This window comes from Cibotium barometz, chromosome 36 (genome assembly GCF_041138505.1).
Source record: "Cibotium barometz isolate CiBa-2024 chromosome 36, ASM4113850v1, whole genome shotgun sequence".
Taxonomy (NCBI): domain Eukaryota; kingdom Viridiplantae; phylum Streptophyta; class Polypodiopsida; order Cyatheales; family Cibotiaceae; genus Cibotium; species Cibotium barometz.
Genome location: NC_141081.1, coordinates 12,862,073 through 12,887,134, shown reverse-complemented (window position 1 = coordinate 12,887,134; position 25,062 = coordinate 12,862,073). Strand labels below are relative to the sequence as shown.

At 42.7% G+C, this 25,062-nt stretch overlaps 1 protein-coding gene across 3 annotated transcripts; it reads right to left on the bottom strand.

Moving 5' to 3' along the window:
- Positions 1 to 16,202: 16,202 nt before the first annotated feature.
- On the bottom strand, positions 16,203 to 24,125 carry LOC147617504 (uncharacterized). 3 transcript variants are annotated; one of them, XM_086775751.1, is made up of 8 exons: positions 23,832 to 24,125; positions 22,306 to 23,073; positions 21,937 to 22,217; positions 21,510 to 21,676; positions 21,233 to 21,345; positions 18,536 to 18,829; positions 16,896 to 17,189; positions 16,203 to 16,534 (listed from the first exon to the last, which is right to left on the bottom strand). In XM_086775751.1, exons 2-8 carry the CDS (start codon positions 22,975 to 22,977, stop codon positions 16,400 to 16,402), a joined length of 1,956 nt encoding a protein of 651 aa, XP_086631877.1. In that variant the 5' UTR covers positions 22,978 to 23,073; positions 23,832 to 24,125; the 3' UTR covers positions 16,203 to 16,399. The 3 variants fall into 3 exon arrangements, with proteins under 3 accessions (XP_086631877.1, XP_086631878.1, XP_086631876.1); XM_086775752.1 differs by having other exon boundaries at positions 16,896 to 17,099; XM_086775750.1 differs by lacking the exons at positions 16,203 to 16,534; positions 16,896 to 17,189 and adding an exon at positions 17,644 to 18,437.
- Between the last annotated feature and the right edge of the window lie 937 nt (positions 24,126 to 25,062).

Below are 25,062 nucleotides of genomic sequence, written 5' to 3'. Positions count from 1 at the left end.
GTGCAGTCCTTTAGAGAATTGCATGAGGCACAAGTGTACCCAATTTCATCCCAAGTTGGTTCCTAATTTAGGAGATTTTAACAAAATATAATTTTTTTTACATTGCAAGAAAATTTGGAAAACTTTCAGTAGAGTCTCCCCTGTATTTTGGTCCAAATTTCAATTTTAACTTGTCCAAAGAAGTATAATTGGGTAATTGATAACAAAAAAGTAAGGAAGAACTTACCCAATTGGAATTAGACTGATCAATTAATTCTAAAATAAACTTAATTAATGGCCGAGAAGCATGCGATTACACAAAAAAGCAATAAATTCAATAAAAAGCATAGTAAATGCATCATGCAACCCATATTTCCAATCAAATGAGACTAAATATGACTCAATTCCATCTTAGATTCATTTCAACCTGATATCTTTGCATCTATGGTGAAGAAATCAAAAAAATTGACAAAAAGCACATAAAAGCATAGTTTTCAGGGTTTCAGATTACCCAAGAGAGATAGATAATTATGAGAGTGCCGGGTGATTCAACTTGGGGAAAATAGTGAGATAATCCCTCAGAAGAAAATCGTATTGCTCCTCAGTTCCGTTTGCTTTGATTTGCAACAAAAACTGTCCAAGATTTGATATATCAACAAAGTGTACATCAAATATGTAGTGGATAAGATCATGTTCACTTTTAAGATTATGTGAGCCTTTTTCAAGTATGTTGAATATGGGGTTGGGCTCACATTTACATCACAGCACTGAGTCAGAACAGCTGGGGGTTTGATATAGGACAAGTCCATAGTAAAGTTCTTGCGTGTGCAAGACCATGTTGAATTCTGACTGCGTCCATGCTAAAAATAGAAAATGTGGACCCCTACCTAGTATGTAGCATGTTGGTTGAAAAATATGGGGCACACTTTGATTGCTTCAAAAACATGGGTGCATTTGTTGTTATTAAACTAAACATACAACCTTGCACACAAGAGAGGGAAGAATAGAAACAACCATGCAAGGGTTGAGTCAGAGATTAGCACTTAGCCAACCCTAATGAGGGTTAAATTCCCTTTGTGAGGCCGTAAGGGTCAAGTCAGAGATTAACACTTAGCCAATCCTAATGAGGGTTAACTTCCATTTGTGAGGCCGCTAGGGGCTCATAAATGAGGGTTAACTTCCATTTGCTAGGCCGCTAGGGGCTCACTCCACCACTGCTTGTGTCACCCAAGTGGAGATTCACAAGCTAGGTGAAGCACAAAGAAGGAGGGAGCTATGGAAAGCTCTACCTTCACTCCATGCCAACATGCATACAAGAGAGATCTTGGTAGAGATACAAGAGAGGGGAGACGAGAGGAGAAGCTAGATCATCACCATCCCTAACATGCACACACAATAACAATCAAGCATGCAAGCATCTACAACACAAGCAAGCATCCACAAGCTCAAGAGCAAAACTCAATTGAGACTAATGGGACTGTCCCTTTTCATATTCCATAAAATGTCTTATATACAAGAGCTCTCATTTTACAATGGCCGACTGCCCATTTACAATTGGGGGCCCAAAACTAGCTTCCTAGCTCTATGTACATCTCATTTCTATGACCGACATTATACAAGCCGTAAGCTCAGTCATCCCATATCTCTTTTATCAATTAGCCCTTTGCGTGGTTATAAAAAGATAAGTTACAAGAAGTGTGGCCACGCTTGACAAATGATGTTAACCAAAGTGGTTAATATACCCCCCTCCTTAATTCAGATCTGTCTTTAGAGTTGGCACATATCTAACAGTAGCAGATTGAATAGGTTCGCACAGTCGTGTCACGAGGTAGGATGCAGGAGGGCTCTCTGGAAGACACGGTGGCTTGTCTAGAAAGTTTTCTCCATCATTTCTTCAAATGTTTGGAGGTGCCAGGCAGGCATCCACTAGATGCGCTTATAGTAACCAAAGATCTACTTCAGTGTTGACCCTTTGTTGATGTCAAAGGCCAAGCCTTGAGTGCCTTCATGATAATGGTTACATTCTGGGAATGTCTCCAGTGTTGAAAGAACGGTAGAGGGGGAGGAGACACACACACAGGAGCAAACCCTAATGTATATTACAAACCCTAACCATAGAGGGAAGCCATCTCCCTTCTCACACAATGCATAAAGCCATAATCCATAATACACACAACACACTATGAGTTGTGTCCACACACATCTAACCCTAGCTAATGTCCACACACTATGACCAGCTGGACACGTGGTCATTTATGTCACACATGTTCCTACCTAACATGCCAGCACATAGCATAGCTGGCTCACACTGACATCGAGCTTGAATCTCAATAGCCCCTCTCAAGCTCATGATGTACTACCGATGAAGATGTAGATGAGCTTGGGATATCAAGACTCTCAACACTCCCCCTCAAGCTCATCCCATGTACTCCCAACATAGTACAGAAGTACTCAAACATGTGTGGGTTTGCAATATACATTAGGGTTTGCTCCTGTGTGTGTGTCTCCTCCCCCTCTACCGTTCTTTCAACATGGTATCAGAGCTTGAATCTCAACATCCAGTAGCGTAATGATCAGATTGAAGAATCTAATAGTGAACCACAATACGATTTGGCACCTGATCATATCTTTTGATGAATTCATGGATGCCCTCTAACATACTGTCTTTAGTGCATGGCTGTTGGGGCATTGGTGGGAGGAGCGAACCATGGAAAGTTGTGAAGAGAAGCTTTGGGTTCTTTTTCTGCTCCTCATGGAAGATATTCCAAGCCCATCTTCATCAGATCGGCATGTATTTAGGGTTTATCTAGAGTGGGCGTGGTGCCCTGAAGTATTGTTCCCATATGTATGGCTTTAGCAAGAAAGGTCGCCGCCAGGCCAGCTGCTCGCCCATGAGATCAAATGTGATGGGACGGTAGCCGTGGGTGGAGGATGGTAGCCTCCACTTTGTCAAGGTGGATGCTTGCACTTCTAGCTCTATGATTGATACTTTGCGTCGATGTAGGGAGGACGCAAGATGTGGATGTCCATGCGATCCGTGACCTTGGTGAGTGGCTCTACCTGGAGTTGTTGATGGAGAAGGATCCAAATTTCCTACTTGAACTCCGTTTAATCTAGCGGATCATCCTAGTTCAAGCGGTTGAACTTCCTTGCGCTCACATGGTGGCGGCGATGGGATATCGCCTTCTTCCAAGGGTGAGGGGGAGGGGTTTCTTGGTGGTGGTGGTGGTGTGACGAGGTTGGAGGGGTGGGTGATGTAGAGGAAACGGTGGCGAGGTTGGCTATAAGGGCTGGGTGAGGCCTAGCCAATGTTGAGGGTAGTTCTGTAAGGGTGGTGGGCATGCCTAAGTTGAGTGTTAAGATCGGAGGTGGGGGGGGTTGGTGAGGGAGGTGGAGTGGGGAGATAGATGGGGTGTAGAGGATTTTGAGGGAAAGAGGGGGAGTGTTGTGGTGAGGGAGGTGGAGTGGGGAGATAGATGGGGTGTAGAGGATTTTGAGGGAAAGAGGGGGAGTGTTGTGGTGCCAAGTGAGGGCGGGGGCAGTTGTGTGCTGGTGCTTGGGTGAGAGGAGCTGGGGGGCGGAGGTTGATGGGGGGGAGATGAGGGTGGTGGTGTTTGAGGGGGGTTGGGCTTCTGGGGCTCCACCGTCGTTGTCATTGTGGTCGCTATCATTGTCTTGTTTGTCTAAGTATTTAGGGCCGTGGGCTCAAAAGTAGACTTTGGCCTCCGTAGCTTCCACGAGGGTAAACTCCATTGGAAACACCACATGTGAGTCATCAAATTGCATGATGCCTATGGCTTGCATGGCCTCTATTTGGATATGACATCGGCAATAAAGAATGAGGAGGCCAACTGCGAAGGATGGCGGGAGCTCATCTCATCGGAGGGAGCAGTAAGCTGCATGGGTGATCTCCCCTCCTTTGTGGTGAAGGTAGCGAAGGGCGTCTATTGTCTGTTGGTGGTTAGCCCTCTGTGTTGCCTCCTGTGCTTCTTGGAGCTGGTACTGGAGTTCTGAAATGGATGAGAGGGCTTTGATCAAGTGCTACTCGTTTTCATCGATGACCTGCTAAGAGATGAATGTTGTTGGGGGTTGATGTGTACAGGTCCTCTGCATTTTGATGCTCTTGAGCTTTTGCAAGCAACTTTTGTTTGCTACGCCAGTGAAGCAATCACCTATTGGGCGCCAATGAAGCAGCTTTTGTTTGCTGCGCCAATGAAGCAATCACCTATTGGGCGATAGATGCAGTCTGTGTCTGCGTGATGAGCTCATGTGCCATGTATGAGAAGCCCTTGGCAAAGTTTGATACTCCCCCATGTGATGCAAGGATGCTCTCTACATAAGCTTCGCTGGATTTGAAGCTGCCAACGGAGGGTTTCCACAGTATTGAAGTGGGATGATTGAGGAGATGAGGGGCCCACTTCTGAGAGAGTGGATGAGGGGGGTAAGGAGAAGATCCTGCGGGGGGTGGGGTTTCAAAAAGGTTATGTTCCAAAAATGCTTGCCTTCATACATACTCTATCCAGAGTCTGTCTAGATCGCCATCTAAGCTCTACTTGAGAGCGCACGGGTGGACATGACCATCACTTGTACCTCTTTGGTATAATCTGAATTTTAAATTCTCTCCATTATGTATCTATTGCATTGTCTATTGTGCTTTGTCTTGCTATCTCTTTCAGCTGTGCCATATTCTTATATGGTATCAGAGCTTAGGTGCTCTTAGCAAGAATAGTGCATAAAGTTTAGTCTTTCTTTGCATAAAACCCTAGGAGTGATGGCTTCTACCTCTGCGGCTGCCTGCTGCTACTATGGCTGTACTAGTCTTGCGCATTCATCACCTGCCTTCACAGAAGGATAGCTTGATGGGTCAAACTATACTCTTTGGAAATTCGAAATCAATGCCGTTCTAGACTCGTATGAGCTCCTAGAAACTATTCTGGGAATGGATGCAGAACCCCAGTGGTGGGAAGTCTCAACCCCAACAACCCTGCAAACATGCTTTCGCCAGATGCTACACTTCTTTGGGCATGGAGAAGGCACAATGCTAACACACTTTGTGCCATCATCATCAGCTTAAGTGATTTTTTTCTCACTTTGATTCAACATACTACCAAGGCTATAGAGGCTTGGATCATATTGAGAAATCAGTATGAGACTCGCAATCAGACCAAGATTTTGAACCTGGAGAATCAGCTTGCTGTGCTGTGCTCAAAAGTTTGCTGAAGGAGAAGCTGCTGAAGCATTTATCTCACGCGACGGATCAAAAATCTATGAGATCAAATGGCTGCTATAGGGATTACACACAATATTGAGGAGTTAGCCCGAAGGTGCATCCGAATTCTTCCACAGAAGTATGATGGCTTGGCTACATCACTAAACACTTAGGTTAGAGTACCATCTTTATCATTTGAAGAATTTAGTGCGATGTTGATTGAGGTGGAGATGCGGTTGAAGACCCGCAATGGTGGTGATGCTGCATTTTTGGCCAATGCTAAAGGCAAAGGCACGACATCTTTTTATGAGAAGAAGAAGAAGACAAAGAAGAAGAAGTTTCAAGGGAGCTGTTATTACTATGACAAGAAGGGTCACGTTGTCAAAGACTGTATAAAGAAGTAGGTTGATGAGAAGAACGACACCTTGAAGTCTTCATGGAAGGGAAATGAGTCAGTCAACAATGTCGAGACTGAGCTTGAACTTTGGGTCTCGATTGAAGAGGTATGTTCATCCGGTCAGGCTCCAAATGATGATTCATGGATTTTGGATAGTGGAGCATCCCATCACATGACCAGTAAATAAGAAGGGCTGGTATAGTTCCTGGAAGCTTCTACAGGAACCCAACAATGTTGTTGTTGGGAATAACGCTAAATGTGCCGAAGGGTCTGGAACCATATCTTTTGTGGCAGCTATAGGTGAAGAGAAAAAGCTGTTAGATGTGCTCTATGTATCCCAGATAACGAGAAATCTACTATCAGTTGTTGTTGATGGTGGACAGATTGTGGGCTTGAAGTACGCTTCAAGAAAAGTGAAGCAGAAATTCTAGATGCTATTGTGGCAAGGTAGTCGGCAAAGGAGTAAGGCGCAACAATCTCTACGAGTTGAGTGCCCTTACAGTGTCTGGCATAGATAAGAGAACAAGCAAGCTTTGGCCCCACGAGCGATTTGGTCGCATTGGATTTGCCGTGCTAAAGGAGGTGTAGAAAAAGGGTATGGTAGCTGTATTTTTAGAATTACAGGAAACATGTGAAGCTTGTATGATGGGCAAGCAACAATGCAGGGAATTTCCATATGAAAGCAGCAATCAGGCAAAGACTCCTCTAGAGTTGGTACATGATGATCTTTGTGGTAAAATGCCTACTACTACATTAGGGAGATCTTCTTACTTTATGCTGTTAGTCAACGATTACAGTAGGAAGATGTGGGTTTATTTCCTTTGGGATAAGGCTGAAGCTTTTGGCAAGTTCAAACAGTGGCATAAGATTGTGGAAAATGAGATAGGAAAGAAGGTGAAGAAGTTTTGTATAGATTGAGGAGGAGAATTCCTTTCAATGGAATTTGACAGCTATGTTGCAAGGAGAATGGCATCAAGAGACAACTCACCACTTCTCATCCACCTCAACAAAATGGTGTTGTAGAATGCCGCAAAAATCGACATGTCATGGAGATGGCTCGATGCATGTTGAAGGCAAAGGGTTTGCCCAATAAATTTTGGGCTGAAGCAGTCAACATAATAGTTTATGTCCTCAATCGGAGCTACACAAAGGCACTCTCAACGATGTTACACCTCGAGAGGCCTACTCTGGTAAGAAACATTTAGTTTCTCATTTTGAAACATTTGGCTGTGAATGTGGTATGTGCATATTCCAGATGCATCCAGGACCAAGCTAGATGCCAAAAGCAAGAAGTGTATCTTTCTTGGATATAGTCGAGTCAAAGGCATATCATCTCTATGATACAGAGGCAAAGAAGATTGTGGCCAGCCGAGATGTGGTATTTACAGAAAATCCACACTCAATGGAGGAAGGAAAAATAGTCCACCATGAGACCCCCAACCCACCAGTCAAATTTCCTCTCAAGAAGGAGGAGTTTTTAGAGAATGAAGACTCTCACACATCATAACAGCCTGCTGTGCTGTACCACAAGGAAAGCCACTTCCAAAGTGGGCACAATAGCTCTTTGATGAGCATAATCTAGTACCTTAGAAGCCAGAATCTTCAGCAGATGGACCACACAGATCAAGGAGAATAGAGGAGTAGAGAGAAGAGCATCTGATCTAATTGTCAATATGGCCTTGATGGCTAAGATAATGGGAGCAGTGAAGGAGCCAGCCACCTTGGATGAAGCCTTAGAAAATCCGAAGTGGAAAGGCGCGATACAGTCTGAGTATGACACCATCATAAAGAACAACACCTGGGAGCTAGTTGACCGACCACCAAACAAAAAGGTAATTGGTACCAAATGGGTTTGGAAAGCTAAGTATAAGGCTGATGGCTCACTTGAAAAATACAAAGCTAGGTTGGTTGCAGAGGGATTTACACAGGTAGAGGGTTTTGACTTTGATGAAACCTTTGCTCCCACAGCTTGTATGACAACTATCAAGGTGATACTTGCCTTGGTTGCTCACAAAAAGTGGCTAGTCTTTCACATGGATGCCAAATCAGCATTTCTGAATGGCCATCTCAAGGAGGAGGTATATGTAGCTCAGCCACCAAGTTTTGAGATGCGCAGATCAGAGAACAAAGTTTGTAGGCTGAAGAAGGTATTGTACGGGCTGAAACAGGCCCCAAGGGTATGGTATCACATGATAGACCAATTTTTTAAAAAGATTGGGTTTATAAGAAGTGCATCTGATGCTAATTTGTATGTTCTAAAAAGGCATGGAAAGATTGTTTTGGTTGTCTTGTATGTAGATGACTTAAACATTTTAGGTGACAATGAAGAGATGATCCAAAAGACAATGGATATGCTGAGCCATGATTTTGAGATGAAAGACTTGATTCTTATGCATTTCTGTTTGGGGATGGAGGTTTGGCAAGAGTCAGGTAAAGTCTTCATTTCACAGTAAAAGTATGCTTGGGAGATTCTCAAAACATTTGGGATGACAAACTGCAAGCCTGTGTCTATGCCAATGGAAGTGAACATGAAGCTTTCTACAGAGGATCCTTCATCACTTGTTGACATCAGGAAGTTGGTGGGGAGTTTGATTTTTCTCACTAACACTAGACCTGATATCAGCTTCGTAGTTGGTGTGTTGAGCAAGTTTTCCAACAAGCCACAAGAGTCATTGGAAGGAAGGGATGAGGGTTCTTAGGTACGTCAGAGGTACTCTTGAGAGTATGGCATCACTTACACCATGGGTGACACTCTGACAGGTTATTGTGACACTTAGATTGGGACTCAGATTGGGCAGGAGATTGTGTCTAGGAAATCAGTTTCTGGATATTGTTTTTCTCTTGGTTCTGGTGCTTTCTCTTGGACCAGCACAAAAAGCAACCTACAGTGGCACTTTCTTCCACCAGAGGCTGAGTATAAGGTAGCTTGCTTTGTTGCATATGAGGCAATATGGCTAAGGAGAATCTTGGTTGACATGGGAGTTCAAATGAGGGAGGCTATAGTCTTGTGGTGTGATAATCAGAGTTGCATGGGTATCTCCAAGAACCTTGTGTTTCATGCTCACACGAAGCACATTGAGATTCAGCATCATTATGTGCGAGGGATAATAGAGGATGAGATAGTGGATCTGGAGTATTGCTCTACAAAGCAAAGTTGCATCGACATCTTCATAAGGCTTTTGGGAAGGACCAGCTCACTCGTAACCTTCATTAACTTGGTGTTGGGCCAAAAACCTAGTTCATCTTCAGCAGGTGGACATTGAGGGGGGGTGTTAGTATACATTCAATGCCCGCCTCTCAGCATGTATCTCACTTTGATGTATAATGCACATTTTTTAGGCCCCCATTATGAGGAGTAGCCATGGTGCATATGTGGGAGCCTCGGCTTAGATGCCAATGGGGTCATTATTGTGACCATTGATGATGGTTAGGAAATTTTCAGGGGGGTATGAGCGTTAGTTGGGGTCCGAGGCATCTCCGCGAGACGACGACGGTATGAGGAATATTCCCTCAAATACCAGGTCCATCATTAGTGGGCTGTGGTCGGGGTGGGCCGCGTTCTTGATATGTGGTCGGGGTGGGCCACGTTCTTGATATGTGGTCGGGGTGGGCCGCATTCTTGATATGTGGGCGGTGACCGTGTCTATGCACATCTACCACACTACCTACAATATTATATATGGACATGGTTTCCATGAGCTAAGGCATCCAATGCTTGTGAGTATCCACCCCCTTCTAGAGTTTGTTTAGATCGCCATCTAAGCTCTACTTGAGAGCGAAGGGGTGGACAACACCATCACTTGTACCTCTTTGGTATAATCAAAATTTTAAATTCTCTCCATTGTGTATCTATTACATTGTCTATTGTGCTTTGTCTTGCTATCTCTTTCCGCTGTGCTATATTCTTATATGGTCATCCCCCAGGTTTCTAAGATATTCAGCTACCCGGTTTCCCTAGTGGGGGGTAGTTATCGCACTAGGTCCTGCTGCTTGTGTTAGCCTATGAGAGGGTGATGGGTATGGTTGCTCTCTATTATATACCTGAGCCTCTTCAGTAGTCTCATGTTGGAGACCAAAGGGCATGGCTCCATGTAAGTAGTTGGAGGCTCATCTTCTATATCTGAGCTTGGCAATTCTTGACCAATTCTTGGGCTGCCAAGAGTATTTCTATATCTGAGCTTGGCAATTCTTGACCAATTCTCGGGCTGCCAAGAGTATTTCCTTCTCCTCAATGGGGTTAGGGTATTTGGCAAGATTTTTAGGGAGCTAGTTAGTGTTAATCGGCTCCCTAGATTGGGTGGCTGAGTGTAGTAGATGTTCCTCTTCTGACAAAGAGGTTGATGCATGTGCGGTTGTGCCATCTTTCGAACCACTCTTAATAACTACCCGGCTATCCCCTTTGTCAATTTTTATGGTTTTCTTTCTTGAGAATCTAGTTGCTCGTGCTTGTTTTCATGAGCTACGATCCTCTGTCTATTCTACAATCTGGTCACGGTATTAAGAGGGACCGTATGGATGAAGCCATCTCTTACACTCAGCAAGTTAATGCTGGTGTTGGGATTAGCTTCACGAGCTTTTCTTGTTGCCCCTGGTCGTCTCAGTAGACAATACTTATATGGTCTATCCCACAATGCATAAAGAGGTTAATGTGGAAGCGCCTACAGAGGTGCTTGCCATCCCTTTCTTGATTGGACACTTAGCCACTCGGTGAGGTCCTGCGCAATGGTAGCATTGCATGGGTGGTTGTTTAGCCTTTGTATTCATGTCTCAGCTCCATGAGATTGGAGCGACTAAGTATACAGGGAACATTTTGTTTCCCTCCATCACATAGTGGCTTAGAATTTGGGAGGATGGACTGGTTGGCTCGAGAGTTTCGTAGGTAGGACCTTCAAGAACTTCCCCCTCGTCCCCTTCTTCAAAAATTTCCGTCAAGGTTAGCTGACGAACAAGTGTGATTCGTGGCAATGGGGGTTGAGGTGGGAGAACTGGGGGTGGTAAGGGCATGTTGGGTACGCTCATTATTCCTCTTTGGGCCACTTCTTGGCCTGGTTGAGGTGCATTGTGAAGCGTAGGTGCTAGCAAAGCCAGCAGTTGCCTTGGTTTTGGCTTGAGGTAGAGTGCGGGCTCGAATATCCCTTTGTTGATAACAATTTGTGATTTCATTATTGCCCCATATTGGCAATATGTACAAAAGAGGGTGAAACGGGGTTGCAGATGCTGCGTGCTGGTATGGTTAGCACCATACTAGCTCCCTCTTTGAATAGAGACAAGGTTGGCCAACCTGATCTTGGCCTTGGTCGGTTCTCCAATGTTGGGTCATTTGTTGCATTAATGCAGAGCGGCCAACTGCTTGACCTATTGTCAAGTGGTGGACTCCTTGTTCTTCCCATCAGATCTGTTGTTGCTGGTTGTCTTGAATGAGGCTTCTAATATACTCTGATGGAGTTCTCGGGAATGTGTTCCCTTGAAGTTGTCCTTGAAGTCCATATTACTCCTACAACATTGCTCAAAGGAGGTATGGGCCAAGGCATACAAGGAATTGTGTAGGGGTGTGTCATCTACTCCTTCTAGAAATATCCCTATTAGCCTTTCAGAACTTGTCTCTGGAACTACAATAAGAGTGGAGATATCTGACTCTGTTGATGTAATCTTGGATGGTTTCACCATCCTTTTTTTGAAATTGTGTGACTACTCAACAGGACTCCATCTGGTTCCTTGACGAGAATATCCAACCTTGAAGGCATCTTTTAAGGCTTTGAAGGTGGCCTTGTCCTCAATTTTTAAGGACCTAAACCATTGGACAACTTTACCATATAGGGTGAGGCTAAAGGCACTACCTTAACTTGATCATCCACATGGCCAAAGGCTTTCACAGATCTAGGTGAACATCTCTAAGTGTGGGATGGGGTCTCTAGTCCCACATCGAACTTAGTGATTAGCTTCGAGATGTTTGCGGGTTTCTTCCACTCTAGTTTGGGTCTTGGTATTGGTTGAGCTGGGACTAGGGGTGTGATGCTAGCAACCACCCCCTCCCTATTTCCATGGCTATTCTCAACATTTCTGGTGTTATTCTTGCCATGGCTGGAGTGTGGAACGATGGGTGGAGGAGCTGGGCTAGGTGGATAATAGACCATCGGAGGTCCTTGCCTCATGTGGGTGGGTTGGGTTGTGCCTCATGTGGCCCCATGTGGTACCCTGGGTATGCTCCCCAAGGTGGGTATTGTTAATATACAGGTGGCCAAGGGTTGCTATGATGGGGCCGAGTAGGCCCTTTCATGAAAACTGGCATAAAGGGCTGCAATGGTGGGTTGATAGCTAGTGAAAGCTATCCCCATTATTTCATTAGAAGGGCAAAAATTAGACTAGCATTTTTTTCTTATAATTTAGAAGGGCACTCTTAGTATTTTTTTTCCGATAGCCTCCTTTTTAGGGGATATAAGGGAGATAGAGGCTACACCACTCTCACACACAACCCTATGGTGTGTCGTTGTGTGTGTGTCACGGCTTGAACCCACAACCTCTTGGGTAGAGTGGGTCGTGATGATGAGGTGAGCCACTTTGGCAACAATTGCACCCGGCTCAAAAAAACAACTCCTTGCACAAGAACCCTACCCGTTTTGGCCGGAGCAAGTTTAGCCACCTCATGCTTTTGTAGCTGCCATGTCCACATAAAAGCCATGGAAAGCTAAACTGCAAACGTGCCGGCCGCCTTCGACACTGACAGCTGCCGTCATCCATCTTGAACCCCACGCTGCTCGCAGTATTTTGCTTTCATTCCCACGGCCTGCGTACATCGTATTTTACACCAGCTGCTTCTATCTACGACGATTGTGCCTGCGTGTGCATACGTGCTCCCCCTCAAGCCATGCACAGTTGGGGCCTCCCAAGCTCTAGCCATGCCGATTCCTCCCAACATGCTCGCATAGCAAGCACTTCTAGAATCATGTTGGGTTATTAGATTTCTTGGGAGCAGCCTAGCTTTGTTTTGGAGGACGAAAGATGGGCATTGCTTTGTAAACTTGTTAATGAAGTGAAGTGTGAAAAGTAGAGGACTGAATTGAGAAAGTTTCTCATGTAAATGACTTACTAGTGTACTTGGTTTTTCAGCTAATATATATACTTGCTACTGATCCCCAAAAAAAAGAGAACTCCATTGGATAGGTTCATTCCCAAAACGAATACTTGCATCTCCTCCCCTTGAGGATACCGTAGAAATATTGAGCCTAGCATAAGCTTTAGAAGGGGAGTAGCCCTAGTGGCGCCGATTTATATCTCCCAGCTAATGATTAAATTTGGTGGTGTTAAAGGTGGCAAGCTCACCTACGTCTAGGAGATAGCCCCAACATTATGTTTTTGTTGGGAGCCTGAAAATCGTTAAGCCAAATGACACTTACACACCAGCCAAGTATTACATTGCCATGTCTAGTGAAATGTGGATAAAGAGTGTCCAATTTTTTTTACAAATTTTACATTTAGATTCCATGTAATTGATGTGTAATTGGCAATAATCCTATGGAGTGGTGTAGATTTCATGTAATTGATGTGTGAAGGTGCACTCCAAGGCCAGGTGTGATACTTACAATAGAGTGGATTGGATTAATGCCACTTAATGCCATATCAATTGGCAAGAGCACATGGCAACCCTAATGCTCAACAACAACTCGACATTGAAAACAATTTTCTATTCAAAGACCTTGACATCCATAACATCCAATGACCGTATTAACCAACCCCATCTACTAAGAAGCAACCCAATCTTTTACCATTCCCCAGAAAATCAATGGTGGGTGCCAAGAACTTGCTAATCACCCAAGGCTATCACGATGGCTATACCAAACTCTGGATCCCTAAAAGGCCATCAACAAAGAGAACCAAAAGATACAATCTACACAGAAAGTTAAAGGCTTGCAATATTGGTTGGTTCCAAATTGATTGCTCCAAGCCTAAAGATAGTACAAGGTTAGCACTTCATCTTGCTACCCAAGAACACTACTTTCGCTCACCCATGACAAATCCCCTAGGAGAACAATAAAGGCCACAAGGACCAAGAATAAGACAACCTCAAGCTCAAAAAGTCAACATTATTGCATTTTCTTGAAGCTCAAAGGTTCCATGAAAGTAACACTCAACTATGGCTTCCAAAGCCACCCACACAACCTAGATACAACAAGCCAACATGAAGTCAAAGAAGAACCAATGCAAGGGTATCAAGGGCCCTCATCATGTGGCAACAATGGTTTCCCAAGTATCTCTTAGAAGCTCAAGGCTTCTACATCAATAAGTCAATTATCTAGGCTCCAAATAACAAGGATCCAAAGCCATCACCATCAACACATGCCTCAACCCAAATTATGTGGCATTCTAAGGAAGCACCTGAGTAAAAGATTGCAAAGAGATTGTGAAATCTTTTGTAGGTCCATTAAGAAGGCCAAGTATAAACTTCATGTTATCTCCTAAGTATATTCATACCATTTTTTTAAATGGATGAAAAGACCAACATAGAAGACTACTTTTTGCAAAGAAAATCAGGTAGCAATGATGGTTTCTTGAATAAGACCAAATTACCTAGCAAATGATGGCTTCTTGAATAGGACCTCATTACCTATCGCATAAAGTAATTAAATTTGAATAAGAAATTTTTCAAACACTTTGAAAATTCCTAGTTCCCACAAATGTAACCATGCTTCAAAAAGGCTTACTTTTTTAATCATTTAAGCTACATCAACTTTCACTTAGACTTGAAGATCCATTGATTCTATGAACCTTTTTCAACACTCACACACTCACTCAAGCATACCTCAATAAATCTTACCATGACATAAGAAGGATGCATCTCTCACATATGCCAAAATCCTTTGCACATGAAACCCTAGTAATAGCCTTTACATTTCTCAAAGGCTACAATCTTTTTGTAAAACATAAAGAGATAAGTTTAGCCATGATGTTGCAAAGTTTGTGAGCAAGACTAGGCATAGGCACCATTACAATTTCATGTATGATAAAGTGATAATGCATATCACTTGTAGTCAAACCACTTTGCAAATGACACCATCATGATTAGTTTGAAGTCTCAAATTGCAAAATATCGGGCATAGTTCATTGTGACTTTGTCACTCACTTTGTTGGAGTATGAAATTATTATATTTAGGAAAAATTTGAGGTGCTTGAACACCACTTGGAAATCAACTAAAGAATAGAACATAAGCAATTTGTTTGTGATCTCCCAAGTGTAGCCTTTGGTAAAGAAGAGAAACACAAAGAAAAATCTTTCACCAAAGGACAGCTCCAATTTTCTCCCAAACTTAATCAAGAAAAAACTCCATAAAGTCTACCAACTCCATCAACCATAGCATAGGCAACATGCTAGGAAACCCATAAGTGCCATCCAAAAATAGGTGCGCGCCTTCGTGTTCAAAAATCCCCATTCCTATGTATAGAGCTTTGCATTCAAGTGAAGGCTTTGCCTTAGCACTCAAGAATTATCTGCCCTCAAGGCAAACCAAAGAACTAAGAGAATGCCTCTCTAATGTAACCTTGCAAATGGAACACAAAAATTGAAGGACCTTAAAAAAACACATGCTGGTTGATTACGAAGTTTATTTTCCCATGAAGGTCAAATTGAATCGTCATGAATAGTACTAAAGAGTAAAGACCAAAGCCTGTTGAATGCCATCACTTAACAATCAACATGTCTCTAGCAACTTGGCATAGAGATGGTCTACATATTCAACATTAATCTTTTATTCATATTTTTGACGAAGAATGTTTTACAAGCATGTATATGTAGGACTAAAAGGAATATTAAGAATAAAAGTTATATTCTATATACCACGTGCTTAGGATTGGATTGCAATAGGAGGAAGATTGCTTTCTATTGTGGTTTTCTAGAGAGCAATTCAATTGGTGACTTTAATTTCAAATAAAAAAACACAATTTTTTGGAAGAAATATTACCTATACACTCTAGCTACAAAAATGTTATGAAGAGTGATACACACTTTTGTGTCACAACTTGTAGCTGTTTTTCTCTTTACCTTTTTATCCCTTTTTAAAACCTCTCCCTTGACAATTCTTGGTCTTCCCATTCCATCCCAGTATATTGTTACATGTTGCTTTGTTGAGCCCAAACAAGAAGTATTTGAGCTTTAATCTTCAAATCATTCTTTGGTTTGTTAATAGAAATTTACCTCTATTAACAATGTGATTAGTTCTAATCACAATATTTTTTGAGCAATTAAAGGTTTAACTCTACCATTGGGGTATTGCCTAATCCTTGAGCATCATCAAATTCCTTTTCCCCTTTGGTTTGGTGCTCTAACTAGCTCTCCCAAAATAGGGCATTCTCGAGTTTGATAGTTTTATAATGGAAAGCCCTTTGTTGATGCTCTGGTTGGAGTAGAAGGCTTGATCCTCATTCGCCATCCAAACTCATGGAATGAGATTTTGATATGGGAAGGTCTTACCAACTGAGATTAGCTTCAGTGGCAGTGTCTAATCCCTTACAATAATACAAGTTTTAAGGCTTAATGAGACATGTTAATGATGATAAGTGCAAATCTCCCCCTTAAAAAGATACACAAAAAACTAGTGTGTTTTGGAGGATGAGAATCATGCTCTCTTTTAAGTCTCAAAACTCATGCATGCCCCTTTTTATTCAAAACCTTGGCGTTTCATCCATCATGAGTACGGTCTCCAATTTCTTACAGTCATCATATTACCCTTACAAGCATTCCACTAGCTGGTACCACATGCATTGATTTGTGTTGCATGTAGATCTTCATCCAAATGAGGGTCCTTGCGGGTTTTAAAATTTCTTCATGTACTTGTTTCTTCTAGAACCTTCACCTCTGCACCCTTTTCTTCCTGATTTTCCTCAACCAGGCTATTCTTCTCCGAACTTTCTCCAGGTTGCGCTTGTAGTCGTGCCACTTCATCTTTAATGAAAGCTAGCTGTTCAAGGGTAATTCAAATACATCAACCATTGATTGTATTTTGGCAAAAAATCATTCTCAATAGAAACCTTAGAGTGGAGCACCATGCTAGACTTTGCCTACTCTAGAGACTTGCAGATTGCATTCAAATCTTCCCCTCATCATTGTGTGCACAAGTCAAAGCCTTCATCCATTAGTTAGTCTAGTCAATCACATGTGGGTTCCCTCAGTGATTCTATTTTTGTCCAAACTTGAGACTTGAAGGGATATTAAATGCAAAAACATCTTAATACATATAAAATTTTGTGGTCTCATGCAGTGCTTTCAAATGATTAAGATTGCAAAGTAGAGCCATAATGGTATATCAAATGAGATGTCACCTGATCTTCTTTGCTCTGAGCCAACTCCAAAAGTTCTTCATTGATGCTGACGAGCTCATCCACACGGCGCTTCTGTTCCTCTGCCTCTTTTTGCATTGCTTGGACTTTTGCCCTGAGCTCAAATTTCTCAAATATAATGGCATCTGCTACAATTTGCCCAGCTTTTAATCTCCTATTTAACTCCTGCACTTCTTTATCTTTTTCCTGTAATAAAGATTCGAACGTAACACAATTATCTTCATACTGTACAACCTGTTGCATCAAGCGGTCTTTCGCTTCTTGGAGGCTTCCTAGCTGCCAAAAAGTACCCACTATGAAAACGAGATTCACAAAAGCCTGAGTTTCCGCAAGGCATGCGTATTTACAAGGCATATGTGCTACCTACAGAGTTGAATACAATTTTATGGGGTGGGGAATGGATGCTGGGAGGAAAGGGGGGGCAACTTGTGGCCATTCCCAGCCATCACGGATGGAGGATGGACACGTCAGCCCTTGGAAAGCATGTTTTTCAGGGGGCGAGGAACCGATTCCCAGGCAGGAAAGCAGAGCTAGGGGATTCCCAGCCATCATTGCAACAGGTGACCCTTCCTGATTGGAAAACATTTCACTCCAATATTTCTTCTGGCATTCTGATTGGAGAAGAACACAATCAGCCTGGAGCAATGATGGTAAGATTGTGTTTGCAACTGTATGTATGCGATAATAAAAGAGAAAAAGCATATACATTTAGCAAAACTTGAAAACCGAGGACTCAAATCTCTTAGTTTTGATCAAAGAAACTTCATACAAGATGAGGGCATAAGATGGCACTCTATATCTTAAACTCCATAGGCAAGGCCTCAGAGTTACACTCTAAATCTTAGGTTATGTAAGCCAAGGTTCCATAATTCAAGGCACATTTCAGATGATTATTTGGTACGAAGGCTCCCCTCTTCATTTCAAGAACTGTAGAATTCCCCATGATCATGCATTGCATTGGAAAGCTGTGCCTAGTTATTTCATGATCTGCCTTGGTGCATGCCAGGTCCTTTGCATTCTGGCTCTTCAAATAGAGCATATTTCTTCACACTCCCATGTTTTTGACCCTTTCCTCATGCATCCTCAAAATGATTTTATCATCATCACTGGCATGTCCTTCATGGCTTTTGAAACCTCAGCTTCCATAAAGAGTAGCTTCTCCTCTAGCTCATCTATAAACCTTTGTGTCTGCTTAAGTTGATTCCTATCCCCTGTGTTTAAGTGGTTGACTAGTTGATCAACCTCGTCGACATCATCAAGAAAACAATCATGGTTCTCCCTGCCCGTCTCTAGATGAGAGGTTAGTCTTCCCAACACCAACTCTTGTTGGGCTAGCTCATACTCTGTGCACGACAACTTCAACTTCAAGATCGCATTCTTGCTTCTCAACCCTACCTCTTCTTCTTTCATAACCTTCAATGCTTTCTGCCGCCCTGCCAACTTTTGTACTAGTGTTACATTCTCTTCTGATGCATCTTTGATCCGTCTCTGGAGGCTTTGTATTTTTTTATTCAATAAGGTCAGCTGCTCAGAGGCAATTTCATGGTCACCTGATCAAAATTTTCTAAAACAGCCGTGTTTCTAAAAGCATTTATACTAATACTTGAGAAATACGTGTTTACCCTCTCTTCCTTGGCTTGCGAAAACTCCAAAAGCTCTTCATTGATGCTGAGAAGATCTTCGATCCGATGCCTTTGCTCTTCCGCTTCCTTGTACATCTCCCGAACAACAGTCGTGAGCTCGTACTTCTCCATCATAACAGCTTCCGTTTCTTTCAAGATAGCATGTATCCTGCTTTCAAGATCCTCCACTTTCCTGTCTTTTTCTATGCATGAAGATTCTAGAGAAATGACCTTAAACTCGGTCTGGGCAAGCTGTTGCATCATCCCATCAATGGTGTTTTGGAGCTTTCCCAGCTGCAAGCCACAAGAACAAAGCTGGCCTTGTCAAACATTACTTTTTTTCTTCAACCTCAACATATTAGTGCAATAACTACTCCATGACATACATACACATACTCGTAACATACATATATACTTGTAACATACATATATGCATACATACACATGTACATATATACCCACATATGTACATACAAACATACAACGATACAGACATACATACGTGTGTATGTTCGTACATATGTATATATGTGTGTGGATATACATAATACATACACATATACACACATGCATGTAAACACATATGTATGTACATACACGTGTGTGTGTGTGTGTATGTGAGACTGCAAATTTGAATTTCATCATTGATTTTGTGTGCATGCGCATGCCTGAGTGTGTGTGTGTGTGTGTGTGTAAGCAGGGTAAGTAAGACCGCAAATTTGAACCCCACCATTGATTTTCAAGACGTTTAAGAGATAGTTCAAAATCTTGCGTTTTGTGTTAATGGTTTGGACATACTTCCTGGGTTGGTTTAAGGTACTGCATGCTTTGGCACAATACATGTAAGCTAGAACATGAGGAGAGAGGTTGAGGCTAGGCTCTAGGGAGGCTTGAGCAAGAATAGCACTGCATGGGTAAGCCGAAGGCAAGCACTAGGGTTACATGGTGTACAAGAATGCACCGTTACCCAATGGCTGTATGAACAAAGGGCAAGGACTAGCATGACCCTGTGTCCAGGGGGTTAGTCTAAGTATGAAACCTTAATAGCTATATGCTGTAGTGTTGGTTATGGACATAAATTTGACTCCGTTGTAGCCGATGCCAAGAGCCGTGTAACCACTTGGTTGGATTGCTAGAAAGCTTAGGCATGTGGATTGGTTTGGGACAGGTAACTCATGCCCTACCCTTTCTAATTGGATCCTTGCCTTAAGGATGGTTCAAACCTTGTCTCTTGACCAAAGGGTTCATCAAAAAATGCAAGGCAATGCTGCTGGCATCGCTCGTTTGAAGGACACTCAAATGACTGGGCTAGCCTTTATTTGCAGAATTAACAGGCACAAACTTATGATCTTGATCATTCAAGGATGCCATAAGCAAATAGAATCATGCATCAGCAGCAGGATAAGCAAGAGATGAGGGGACAATACATTTTCCATTGATTTTTTTTAAAAATATTTTTTTTCATGACAGTAAAAAAGAGCATCCAAAAAAGTCATCTAAGGAAGAAGAAGTTCCCAAGCATACAATCACTGATGGCAAAGCCATCATATTGTTTGAATGGGTGCTGCTTAAGCAGGTGATGAGTCTGTGTAGGTGGCGTGCTGGTGATGGCATGCTACCTTAGTGCACATGCCTTGCCTATGTATGAACAATCTTGATGGTATCGTTATGCAATGTAAGACATGAAGATGTAATCTTTGAGCAAGATGCTGTGATAAGACAAGTCATCCAGCTCTAAACCTGCTAAGGCAACACGGCAGGTCATAGTCCCAAACACAATGGCATTGCATTGCACTCACAGAGCCAGTAAACGCATGCGTGACCCATCCAATCCGATCATGCCGCAACTGGCAAGCCTTAGTGAGTGAGTGACAAAAGAAACAGGCAGGTTCCTTTTAGGAGGCAGTCACTATACAATAACAGAACCGGCAATGCATGCATGACCCATCCACTCCAATCATACCGCAACTGGCAAGCCTTAGTGAGTAAGTGACCAAAGAAACACGCAGGTTCCTTTTGGAGGCAGTGACTATACAATAGAAGCTGCCAAAATGGAAAAAGAACAGGCAGAGTTGTGCCTTTCTGGGGCCCAGTACACAGCCCAAGAAGGTGCTCCGAAGTGAACCTTTAAAAGTACGAAGGGTTCTTGATTGCAACTCACAACACGTGCTTTTCCAACTCATGGATGTAAACTAGTTCCTCCTAAAATGAGGTTTGATTACACAACCCAAAATTCTACCAAGTACTTCCATCAAGCAAACAGACCAATAGTCCAGTGATCAGCCATATCATATATGAGAGCCAGATTGGGCATTATCCTTGGTGGAGGTGAACAATGGAGGTGTGAACCCATGGCAAGAATGCTGAGATCTTGGGGATTTAGATCAGTTACAAAAACTGAAATTTGCACACTTTACCCTAACCAGCTGCTTTGTTTTCTCAAGCATCACTTGAGCCTGGCCCGAGTCTTGGAGAACACCATCCACAATCGCACATTGGAGTACACAAGGGGTACCACCCTTCCAAATCAATGTCATTGAAGGCAGTTGACAAACCGTGCGACCAGCTTTATAAGTGAAGCAGCTTGGCCACTTGGATTGTGAACACCCTTAGAAGATCAGGCAAAGTGTCTCTAGACAAATGAAGGTATGCTTGTAAAGACAAACTTTTGTCACGTTTGTGAAAGTGAATTCTTACTTTCTCAACACACATTTGATCCTTTCCAGTCTCACAAGCGAAGGATTGACAGCCGGGCTCTTGGCACATCTCTTCAAGTTTGCTGAGTGTTTTTTTCAAAATGAAGAGCTCATCTGCATACACAAACAAGAGATGACAACCGTCCAATAATGAATGCCTTCAGAGGATGTCAAAGCATGTGCGTATACAGAAAGTGATAGTCAACATGTGCATGTAAAAGCTGACATGTGCACATAATAGTTGATATGTACACATAACAGATGACATGTACACTGGCCTTCCATGGCTCCACTATCGATCTTAGACAAATCGCTGTCTCTTGGCTCACGCATCCTAATGTTGTTGCATAGGCTTTCCACAGATACTTGCATGGTTGACAAGAATGAACTGACTGTTTGTTGAACCATAAAGCTACTTTTTGAACAGTCTGGAGATAAAACAGACCTAAACAAAGCATTTGCAAAAAAGAAGCCCATGAGCATCAAACATCATCGATGCCAAAAAATCAGACTGCCTGTGCAACATGATGAAGGAACATGGAGACATATTAGAAATCAGCACAATTGAAGATTTAAAAAGATAAGGGCAGTGGGGGTGGAGGTGGGGGGCGGGTGGGGCGGGGCGGGGGGGGGGGGGGGGGTGGGGGGGGGTTGGTGGTTTGGGGGGTGTTTGGTGGAGGGGGGGAGATTAAGAGAAAAACTGACCTATCCAGATCTGGAACGGTGGATTGTTCCATGCCGTTTTCCCTTCTTCCTGCCACTATCTTCTCTTTCATGGCCTTCATAAGCCCATTCGGGCCCAAGTTTCTCCTGGGCGTTTCACAATGTGAGCCCTGAAGAGTTTGTCTGTCTCCAAACCTGTTTGCAAACCCATTTAAATTCTCAGCCGAAGCTCCACTGGAGGTGAAAGTATCCCTGAAGAATTGTGTGGTGTCATGATAGTTTCGGGTGCTAGAGATGGTAGAAGGCATCCTGATTGTATTGACCTGCCAAATCCCCCATCTCCATTCAATAATTTGGAAGGAACCATCTACAACAAGAGCGCCATATACATTGCAATGGCAGCTAACATACCTTATCAACAAACTTATCTGAGACGGTGTTTCTCTCCTCTTCAAATTCTAGTGACCTTAACCTTTGCAAATCTGCCTTGAGTCTTTGTATGTCAAGATCTCGCCTTTGCAGCTCCTTCTTGAGTCTCTTTATCTCAAGATCCTTCTCCTCATCCCTCCCTCTATCATTGAAAGACCTGCTTCGGAGTCCATAACCACCGTCTTCAACAATGTGTGTCCGGTACATGATGCTGCCTTTCTTGTCATCATAGATAGGCGAGACATAAATGCAGCTGTAGTGCCCGGTGGCAAAATTGTGTTCGCATGGGTCTTGCCCAAGACCAGCAGGGTTATCTTGGATTACGTTGATGGGTGTTCTCTTCATGGATTCTGACCTTTCGAGCATCTGCAGCCGCCTTTCCAGTTGCCCTACGGCAGCTTCGGCATTTCCCCATGCTATTTCTTGTTTTCTTACCATGTGCAAGATCTCCGAATTCAACAGCACGTTTGAGTTCTTGTCATTCTCGATCATAGCATTTTTCACATCAACATGGTGCCCCATTTCATTAAGGTAGTTCTTATCATTGTGAAAAGAACCCCTTCCCAATCCTCCTTCGTGGACCTTTGCAGATTGCACTTGATTGATGTCAAGGGTGTGGGCACCACTTTCAGATGGCTCTAGCACGTCTTCCATGTTTTTGAGCCTATGTAGCCCTTTTTTCACAACCAACCCTGATACCAAAGCCTCAAAACATCTCGTGATTCTTGTTCTGCCCTCTACAATGTTCTCCTACAAAAACAATCAAATTTTAAGGGCAATGGATTACTCCACTAATCAAATACTGCTATTGGGTGCATTGATGCAATTACCATGTCGTAAAAAGCATCATATAAAATTTAAAAATGGGCAAGCATGTTTCAACGTTGACCTGTAATTATGTATCCCCCTAATCAAAAGCTGCTATTGGGTGCATTAATGCAATTACATCATCATATAAAATTAAAAAATGGGTCACGCATTAGCAAGCATGATTCAACATTGATATGTGATGCTGTATTTTCCCACTTCAGGTAGATTCAACATTGACATGTGATTATAGAGTAACTCCCCTTGAATTAGAGATTTACAGAGGATAATTCCTCTTGATTCTCCTTTGATTAGATATCTACCCCAATTCTCCTTGGATCAGATATCTACCCCACTATTGATAGACATAGGCATAATCTGCCTGTTAATCTGATTGGTGTATTATATTGAAAATTAGGTATAAGCAAATGTCTCGATGATATTAATAAAGTAATGTAAGCACATGGGGAATCCAATATTATAAGATTGGATATTTCCTCCTCCTCCTTGGATTAAAGATCTACCCTACTATTGATAGCCATAGGCATAATCTGCCTGTTAATCTGATTGGTGTAATAGATTATAAACAAATGTATGAACAATCTAAATGGTATTAAAGAAGTAATGTAAGAATCTATCAGCTTGAATAGATAATAACTGCAAGATGGAGGGCAAGATGATCAATGCAAAACAGGTGTTACCTTGATCAGGGAAGCGCGAAAACTGTGGTTTTTCAAAAATTTGAAATGTGGGTTGCATGCAGGAGGGCAACTTGTGAAGTGGGCGATCGGAATTTAGCAGGTGAGAGGGTTGGCCTCAAAAGAACAGAAAGAAGGAGAGTTGTTTTCCTTCTTGCGGCGAGAATGCAAGAAAGAGGGTTCAATGCAGGACGCCCCCCCGCATCTTGATACGTGGCATTCCTGCCGTGCATCCCAACGTGGCCGGCACGCCGGCAGCCGTCGTGCTGCATTCCGGAGGAAAACGAAAACAAAAAAAAAAAAACAAGTAATTTTTTTTAATAGAAATGTCTTCATTTGCTGCCCTTCTTCAAGCACTTCCTCATCAATAATGGCTTTACCTATGAAGAGTAAGTTGTGCCTCCTAGGGGTGGAGACAATAGCCCAGCACTAGAGCTTGGAGCTCTCCTTGCCTGGGCGCGGGTTCGATTCGAGCTCACAAGAGTTCAATTCGACGCCAAGGGGTGGATTAAAAGTGAGTAAAAAATCATTGCTATTAAAAAAAAAGTTATGCCTCCTAACTGATTCAAGGGTTTCATTGGTTTTACAGGATTGGTGTAAATCCATACTACATAGCCTAGCAAGAAAGTGGCCTTCAATAGTGATTGAGAAGTTTCATTATTTAAGGAAGAATAGTGTGAATCCATAGCCTACAAGCTCTCCCCAAGAATCTCAACACCAATGAGCTACTTATCTCAAAAGGATTCAAGAAAATACAAAAACCTCTAATTCTCCATGCAAGATATTTTAGGGACATCCACGCATTGTATATGCATGTGTGCATATGCACACGTGCAGAGAGAGAGAGAGAGAGAGAGAGAGAGAGAGAGAGAGAGAGAGAGAGAGAGAGAGAGAGAGAGAGAGAGAACGTTGTTCCACGGGAACACTCACGGGAACACGGATTATGGAAGGAGGCCAGAAGCAATTAATGCGAGAGAGCGGGATTGTAGCCATGGGAACATAAAGACGCACATAATTTTTCCATATTTTTGTGTCGAAGTGCAATGTAAATCGTTTTAGGCCAATGTGGGCTCTAAATGAGAGTTCTAAGTGTATTAAGCAAGGCTCACTTATGGGGTTGTTCGCCCATGTGTGAAAGAGGCCTAGGGTTAGGGTTAGTGACATCTCTACAAAATAGATGTTAGCTAAAGAAAGTGGACGTTTTTGGCCATTCTCATAAGCTATTGAGTGAAGC